The sequence below is a fragment of the Lipotes vexillifer genome, unplaced genomic scaffold (assembly GCF_000442215.2).
Source record: "Lipotes vexillifer unplaced genomic scaffold, Lipotes_vexillifer_v1.1 scaffold1114, whole genome shotgun sequence".
Taxonomy (NCBI): Eukaryota; Metazoa; Chordata; class Mammalia; order Artiodactyla; family Lipotidae; genus Lipotes; species Lipotes vexillifer.
The window spans coordinates 1,166,538-1,175,553 of record NW_006779031.1 but is presented as its reverse complement, the minus strand read 5'-3'; the positions used below and the strand labels follow the sequence as shown (position 1 = coordinate 1,175,553).

General features: G+C 39.2%; 1 protein-coding gene across 6 annotated transcripts in view; it reads right to left on the bottom strand.

Annotated features, from left to right (window-relative positions):
- Positions 1–9,016, bottom strand: part of MCF2 (MCF.2 cell line derived transforming sequence) — a 66,217-nt gene that overhangs the window by 40,657 nt on the left and 16,544 nt on the right. For 5 of the 6 annotated variants that reach the window (XM_007452067.1, XM_007452068.1, XM_007452071.1 and 2 more), the window contains 5 exons: positions 6,846–6,965; positions 5,929–6,045; positions 4,308–4,457; positions 1,523–1,656; positions 1,105–1,219 (listed from right to left, as the gene is read on the bottom strand). In XM_007452067.1, the coding sequence (XP_007452129.1) occupies positions 1,105–1,219; positions 1,523–1,656; positions 4,308–4,457; positions 5,929–6,045; positions 6,846–6,965 (636 nt within the window). The remainder of the gene's footprint in view (positions 1–1,104; positions 1,220–1,522; positions 1,657–4,307; positions 4,458–5,928; positions 6,046–6,845; positions 6,966–9,016) is intronic. The other variant, XM_007452072.1, reaches the window with a different exon arrangement.

Sequence of the window (9,016 nt, the reverse complement as noted above, 5' to 3'; positions counted from 1 at the left end):
TATGTATACGTATAGCTGATTCATTTTGTTATAAAGCAGAAACTAACACACCATTGTAAAGCAATTATACTCCAATAAAGATGTTTTTAAAAATAAAAATAAAAAAAATATTTTAAAAATCTGAATCAGTGGAGGGAAAAGGCTGGTAGTAACTGAGCCCTGGGTCCAGAACGCAGTGCCCCACCCCCAACTGATTCTGCCAGGCGAGTCAGCCACTCATGGGTAGAAACAAGCTGACCACGTGCAAGAGAGAGAAGTGAGTTTTCCTTGGATCCGTGGGAAAATACTATGACAGAGACTGGGAGAAGCTTGGATGCTGACCATTAAAGAAAAGAAGAAAATAAATCCATACGGGATGGATTTTTCAGAAGGATGGAACTAGAATATACTTATAACCTTTTAAATAATGTATAATTAAACATGATTTAATTTCATCCATCAGGCTTTTCATAGAAAATAAATTGCTGGATCAGAAAAAAATGTTTCGTTAGATTATATTAAATATGGTCAGCATAGATATATGGTATTTAAAAAATCATGAAGGGGCTTCTCTAGTGGCGCAGTGGTTGAGAGTCCGCCTGCCGATGCAGGGGACACGGGTTCGTGCCCCGGTCCGGGAAGATCTCACATGCCACAGAGCGGCTAGGCCCGTGAGCCATGGCCGCTGAGCCTACGCATCCAGAGCCTGTGCTCCGCAAGGGGAGAGGCCACAACAGTGAGAGGCCCGCGTACCGGAAAAAAAAAAAAAAAAATCATGAAGGAAGTTGGTATTATTTCCTTGAAAAGTTATCCCATAGTCCGAAAGCATTTTGTATCTAAAATAAATTTGAATATCAAACATCAGTGTAGATAGCAACTTTATCCCTGTCATCTATGTTAGGACTTAAGTGCTTTCTCATAAGAAATGAATTTAAGCCAGAGAAGTAGAAGTCTTGGCATTTTCGAAGCTGTTTTCTTCATTCTAAGTCAAGGTTCACTCACACTTGCCTCTTTTCACCTCTCTGGGGGTATAAATGGGCACCTTGCAAGACTGTTTCTGATGATCAAGGAGTAAGAACCTCCAGCATAATGAAAAACACTGTATCAAGGGAAGTTTTAACTGACCTCTTGAAAATCCTGCTCAAACTTCCAGAGTTGCAGATATTGCTCCATTTTTAGCTGGTGTTTTTCCCAAAATCCATCAAAAGCTATTTCCATATCATGTACTTGAGTCAGCAATCTTAACAAAGCAAAGTCATAATTAAAACAACGATTTGTGTTGCAGGTATGCAGATAAACGTGGTCTGGATGTTAAGAATTATAGGCAAAGTCACAGCCCATGACATTTGGTCCAGGTAGAGACTATCAGTGTCCACAGAACCTCCTCTCTGAGCAAACTAAGCTCTGTGAGACATCTCAGGAAGTTCTCAGATTCCCAGAGGTCCAGGAGTGCTTTCACACTTAACAGGTAGCAGCAAAAATGCATAATTCCCTTTCAAAGGTATAAAATAAGTAACTCTAAACCCAAAAGAGTACTACTCACTTATTAATAGTTTGCCAGTCACCACAAATTTGCTGATTATTTTCAAGTCTTGAACTCACAGCATCTTCGGCATCAGGCACTTCCAGATTTGTTAGCAGGATTTTTCCTTCTTTGGTTACAGCTGTAATATCCTTCTGTACAAAGGCAAAATAGGATGAATCAGCCTGCTGGGAACCTATTCTGAATGACCTGGGGAAAAGGAAGCATACAGCAACAGCATGCAGAATAGAAACAGCAGTTCTAGAACGGCCTTTGCTTTCATAAGTGAAAAATCAAGGAATACCTCATTACCACAGAATCCAAAAGCTGTGAGGATCTCCAAGAAGCCCTGCCTGTTGAGATGGATTTGCAATCACTAATTTTGTAAGATCTTTACAGACAGAAGTACCCCATGCTCGGTTTGTAGCCTCCTTCTGTCACAGGTAGAAAGTTCTAATTTAGGGACTTCCCTAGTAGCACAGTGGTTAAGAATCCGCCTGCCAATGCAGGGCACATGGGTTCGAGCCCTGGTCCCAGAAGATCCCACATGCCGTGGAGCAACTAAGCCCGTGCACCACAACTACTGAACCTGCACTCTCAAGCCACAACTCCTGAACCCGTGTGCCACAAGTACTGAAGCCTGAGCGCCTACAGCCCATGCACTGCAACAAAGACAAGCCACTGCAATGAGAAGCCCGCGCACCAAAACGAGGAGTAGCCCCCGCTCCCTGTAGCTAGAGAAAGCCCACATGCAGCAACGAAGACCCAACACAGCCATAAATAAATTAATTAATTAATAAAAGAAAGAAAGTTCTAATTTAATGTGGAAACAACCTAAGTATCCATCAACAGGTGAATGGATAAAGAAGATGTGGTAATATATATACAATGGAATATTACTCAGCCATTAAAAAGAATGAAATTTGCCATTTGCAATAACATGGATGGACCTGGAAGGTATTATGCTACGTGAGGTAAGTCTGACAAAGAAAGACAAATACTGTATGATATCACTTATACGCGGAATCTAAAAAGTACAACAAACTAGTGAACATAGCAAAAAAGAAACAGCCTCACACGTATAGACAACTAGTGGTTACCAGTGGGGAGAGGGAAGCGGGGAGGGGCAAAATAGGGGTAGGTAATTAAGAGGTACAAACTACTATGAATAAAATGAGCTACAAGGATAAAGCACGGGGAATATAGCCAATATTTTATAATAACTATAAATGGAGCATAACCTTTAAAAATTGTGAATCACTATGCTGTACACCTGAAACGAATATAGTATTGTAAATCAACTATACCTCAATAAAAAAAGAAAGTTCTAATTTATTCTATTCTATTTTGCTAATATTTTTAATGTGCTCCAATAAAGCAGTAGTACTGTAATAAAGACTACCACACTAGAAAGCATACAGTTACAAATAATATTTAATGCATATTCAGATATAGTTAGATATCTTTCCTACAAATCCTTAATTGTTACCAATCACTGCTGGCCATAAGTACTCTGTTACTTCACGTTTGGATTAATGAATTCGCCGAGAAGCATGTACTTCTATTCAGAAGGTCTTAGATCCCTAAAGGGTCAAGATCCTTCTAAGGTTAAGAGTGATCTATCACTCCCTTCAGGAGATGCAAAGGCCCTCTGAAACTTTAAGGAAAAATTTGGGTGCCCATGTATTTTCTGGGAACAGGTTCCAAGATACCAACACGAAATAAGAACATAAACATTAAGAGCTACTGTTTATGAAGTGCCAACTATGTGTCAAACACTGTTTGACATACATCAGATACTTACTTCATTTCATCCTCACGACAGCCCTACAAGGTATGCATGTATCATCATCATCATCATCATCAACCCCATCGCACATATAAGGAAACTAAGACTCAGAGAGGGTAAGCAAATGACCAAGTCACTCAACTTGTGAGGGACAGAGCTTTTGTTCCTTGAGTAGAGTTTTGCTTTTAGATTATGATTCAAATTTTCCATTTCTCTCCTCTCCTTAACATAAAAATGTCACCTCCACATAGAGCTTGTATCTGTCAGTGCCCCCAGCATGCCTGTTAGCATACAAAGGACATGAGTTTTACAGGGATGCCTGGTGCTTGTTCAGATCATGCTCAAACTTTTGGGGGAAAGTGAATCTAAAAGTATTTGGTGACCGTCTGAAACGTGACTCGGAATCCTTCACAACACAACCCTCCAGACAACTGGGGAGGACAGTAAGATCAACTTGCTAGCTATGGTCTATTGTAGAAGATCAGGAACCAGTACTCTGTGGAAAAGAAAGCTTGTAATCAATTTAGCAATGTTTGGCTCGGTCACAATGCTAGTATATGGCAGAGTTGGGACAAGAAACCAGGCCTCCTGACTCCTCATCAAGTTCTCCTTCTCCATTTCACAGCGTACCTCTGCTGGATGTTGAAACAGAACACCTGTCTGCCTCTTGACCCTCACTCTAGCTTTCCAAATGAGAGGGCCTTTCTATAAGACACAGAATGCATGGCAACAAAAATGACTGTGGATCTCTTATTCTGGAGCATTGATAAACCATTCTATTTACAAATAAACAGCTGCTCAAGAGAATGCACCATTTAAACAAGGGACACTTCGATTCAACATATCCAGGACATCTTCCTCTTGTAAAGTATTCTTTTTTTTAATAGTGTGCTTTATAATATATAAATATCTCCTTTGTCTCCCTACCCAGCAATCTGTGTGAAATGGACACTCAACAGCTCTCTATCAAAAGAAAGACCATGGGAAATTTTGGGTTGTCCCCTCTATCAGACATACCTTTAACAGGTGGTACCTTTCAGCACGAATTGCAAGGATTTCTTCTATTGCGGGAATATCATCTGGTAGTTCTGTCTCAGCCAGTTCAGTTCCAAAGGACTGTAACATCTGAGCCATGTCTTTCACTGTGAGGGCAAAATTTTCTATAGCCTGCAAAGAGCCCGTGATGCTTTTAATTGTGTGGAACTTCTGCCAGCATATCAAAACCTAGACCAGCAATCGTATTAACTTTCATTTAGGTATGACAGCAAACACATATACTATGAACTCTGCTGAGGAAAGCTGGCAATGCCCTTGACAATCAACTCTAACTTTGCATCTAAGCCCTTAAGAAACTGAAGTGAGGTAGAAAGTCTTCTCAAATGTCTTTTACCTAAACTTCTGTACTTATTTCTCGAACACCGATGAAAACTCTTTCTTAAAGATGCCATGTAAAGAGTAATTTGTTTTATTCTCTTGCAAAACACAGTGTTTCCTTATTCTATTAAATTCTGAAACTGCAAAATTATTTTATAATAACTTTACTTCTGAAGAGAAATGAGAACATCAAAGCCACTTTATATTTATTATCATTTATGAGCAAGTATTAGCATTTCAAACAAGGCAATGGACTAAGGTGACAGAGGAATATATTAGTCACAACAGTTCATTTCAGGTACTGGGGAAGGTTTGAAATTGTGACCCCCCCCAAAGGCTCTGCTGCCCTAAAATGTCAAGTAAGGTTGGGTTGTTTATTTTGTTTCCAAAATCAATGACTCAGAGAAAGAAGGACAACATGTAGAGACCATATTAACCCCTGGTTTACCATGCAACTCAAGGTGTCTGCTCTTTTATTTATAGCTTTATAGGTTATTAAAGGCAAGACACTGCTTATTTTGACAATGCACTTTCATACGAGTGAACAGGACTGCTGAATGAAAATAAGGATGAGGAAAATAGAACCCTGATTGAATTAAATATCATTATTTCCTTCAGAAGGGTTCCCATATCTCTGGGATTTGGAGTAAAGATTTTTATAGGACAGATTCACACCTGTGAGGCACCGGGCCCTTGCCTATTCGTACATTTCTGGAACAGAAGGCATCTTTGCTACAAATCTAACTGCCCCAGGAGAATCACTAAGCTGATGAGATTAATAAGATTACTTGCATTTTTTGAGGGTGGACCATAGGCCAGGCACAATGCCAAACATTTTACATCTGTTATCTCATTTAAGCTTCCTGATTAAAGTCTTCTTCTTCCCATTTTATACTTGGAAAAACTGAGGCTGAGAGAGCTTTTACAACTTGCACAAAGTTATATCCCTAAAAATCAGCAGTGCTAGGATTTGAACCCAAACCCTTGGTTTCTTCAAGTTACTACACGGCCACAGGAGGGGGTGGGTAGAGTAGGATCTCCTTACTCCCTATAGGCCTCTCATTCAAATGCCACCCTCAGTGACTCTGCATCATTTCTAGATATTTCCTAGGGAAGAAAATCAAGATGTTGAATTATACATGTTTTTGTAAAATAGGAGCCCCAGAAACCTGTTTTTCCCAAGGAGGAAAACAAACAACTCTAGAACTAGATTTCAAAGCTAACACAAACTATAGGCTCTACGGTAAGGGCAAAAGGAACATACATTTCTGAAGATGATCCATTCACTGTGGCAGTACTGCAAGGTGCCGCCTAACTCAGGGGTTAACTGCTCGTCATCAATGTATGTCAGCAAATCACTAACTGAGCTCAGCATAACAACCTACATAAATAAGCAAGAAAGATACTGTTAACTGCCCTCCGTGGCATCCCTCCACACCGCTGTACAATGAACTTTAGCATTCATTTAGCAGAATGTTATCTTTTATAAATGGTTCTAACAGTTCTCTCCTGTACATCCCCTCCCACATGGATACACTACCTTCCCTCAGGGAATAACAGTTGTCATTTACAAAACATTTCTCTGTAAAGCGAAAGTAATCTCCATAGAAACCCAAACACCTGATTCCCCCTGATCTAAAATTTTGCACTGTCAATGGTCAACCTTCTGAAAGAATGCTAAGCCCATAACAAAGTAAAAGGGCTTTCTGCAGTAAATTATAATTTATCGGGAGGGACTGATCTTTGCAAAAGTACCCAAATTTATGAGCACTCTATTCCTAACTCTAAAAACGTATAAAAATATCTTTTGAAAAAAGAAATGTTACTCTGAACTAGCTCAGGGTTTAAGTTCATGGGAGTTCAAATACATAAAACACACACTCATTTTTTTCTCTAAAAATAAAATGTCCTGATTTTACACACATGCACACATACATATATACACATATACAACACATGTGACACACATCTTTTTCAAAAGGAACTGCTTTGTTACAAGTTGATTAATCTTTTCCTCTATTTTAACAGTAAGAGCAGAAGACTTTTAGGCATCTTGATTTTACATTTGGGGAAGATAAATTCTATTTTTTTCTTTTACATGCTCTGTGACCACATGTAAAACATCAATAGCATGGTGCAAAGTCTTCATGAGAAAGGGACAAAACATTTAAATACTCTTACTGGTAATTTGAGTATGAAATCTTCCTGACTAAATCGAAATCCAATGTCTGTGAAAGTTCGTTGGAGAAAACTGGTAGGACGAAGGACCAAAACCAAGTGCAAGTTCCCAGGGAAGGAAGCCTATAGAAAGACCACAGGAAAGCAAGAAAAAATTGTCAAAACATGCATTCAAGTGAGCACATGGCAGAAAATATATAGTTAAGAAAACAAATTCTAAAGTCATAAAAGCCACTAAAAGGATAAAACTTTAAAAAATGGATATTGATAAAATCTAAAAACACAAAAATAGAAATAAAACTAATGTAAGGTCATCAGGTCAGATCCTTGCAGTTCTCGTGGCCTGGAATTTTCTCACACTAAAGTCAATCCCAAGTTATGAAAAATTATACTCTTAAACTTCATTTTAAACTCAGTTGTTTGCACTCAAATTGCATTTAATCCCTGTAAAACAGAATTAGGAGGCAGGTTTCTAGGATAACCCTAAATGCCAAAGGGAGCTGAAATACTGAATACCTGCAGTAAACAATGGAAGAAAACTATTTTATGGACTCATATTTTTAGTTCAGCCAAGCAACATTCACAGAGTATCTTCTACGTGTCTACTCCATGTATTTAAGTGAATGATTATCAGGCACTGTTAACACTTGGTGTACACAAATTAATAAAATATAGTCCCTGCCCAGCTTGCAAGAAAATGACAATCTAATAGTAGAGTCCATTAGCATCATTTGCTCTATGGGACGATAAGTTGATAAATGAAACAAGGGAATTAGAATAATATACAACAGGAAGTGGTAGCACAGAGCATCCTAGACCTAGGAATGTCAAAAAGGTCTCCCATAAAGAGGAATAAATTGGATTAGAATGTTGTTCTGGTGCACCCATGTTTCCCAGCTTTTTAGAATACTGGCGCATAGTAGGTGGTCAAGAAATAATCATTAAATGAAAGAATGCAAAAGACAAGGAGGGCACTACGCAGAATTTGCAAGGGGTGGAATAGTATAGCCTGATATAAATGATAAAACACCACATATCAAATGCTTACTGTATACGAAGTACTTTGCCAACATTATCACAGTTACTCTTCATAATAATCCTGTGAATTAGTTAGGCTATCCTCTTTTACAAACAAAAATTAGTGAGGCTCATAGAGTTTAAGTATAACTTGACCCAGCTGGTAAAGTCTGAGTCGGCACCCGAGTCTGCCCCACATCAAGAGGTCCCAGTCCAGAAAGCTAGAGGAAAATGCCGATGGGAGTGGAGGGGTGCAGCAATGGGAGATGGTGCTAGAAAGATGAGCAGGAGCCAGATCAGGAAAGACCTTGGTTTTTTTTCCTGGCGGCAAAGGGAGACTCAAGAGTTTTTAAGCAGCGGAGCAACACGATCAGATCTGCATTTTAGAAGGATCACTTCGGCTTTGGAAAAGGACAGGATTTGGACAAGAGTGGAAGCAAACAGATGAGCCTGAAGGCTGGAACAGTCCTCCAAGCCAGGGATGGTGAGTTTCTGAACTGGAGCAACAATAGCAGGGATGGGGGTAGAATTTAGGAGGTACTCTCTGCAAGGCATGATGACTGGCTGTGTCTGATGAGAAAGGAAAGACTAGGACAATCAATTTCCAGATTTTTGGCTTGAGTAACTGGGTGAATGGTACGACCCTCACTGACATGGGAACACAAGAGAAGCAGGTTTTCAGGAGGGGGATATGATACTGATTCCCATTCCTTGACCTGTTGGAAGGGTCATTAGGACAATCTGATGATGTCCATCAGACAAATGGACATACAAGTAAGGAGGGAAAGAAGCCTACACTGGGAATGTAGAGTTCGGAGTCATCAGTCTCAGAACAGTGGGTTAAAGCGTAATAAAGCAAAATATGTCCCAAATGTTTAAAATACAGTCATCTTTTAGGAATGCTGGCATATTAATAATTGAAGAAAGCTATAAAACAAAAATTAATAAGATACTGTGGAGGCAGGGGTATATGGGAACTCTGTACTTTCTGCTCAATTTGCTGTGAACCTAATCCTGCTCTAAAAAATAAAGTCTATTAAAAAAAAAAGAGTAACCTCCATAGAGGGATAAGACCTAGACTCTGAAATGACATTCAAAACTGGAGATTTTTAAAATTCAACTTGAGATGATGATAAAAACATAAACAAGTGGCGATG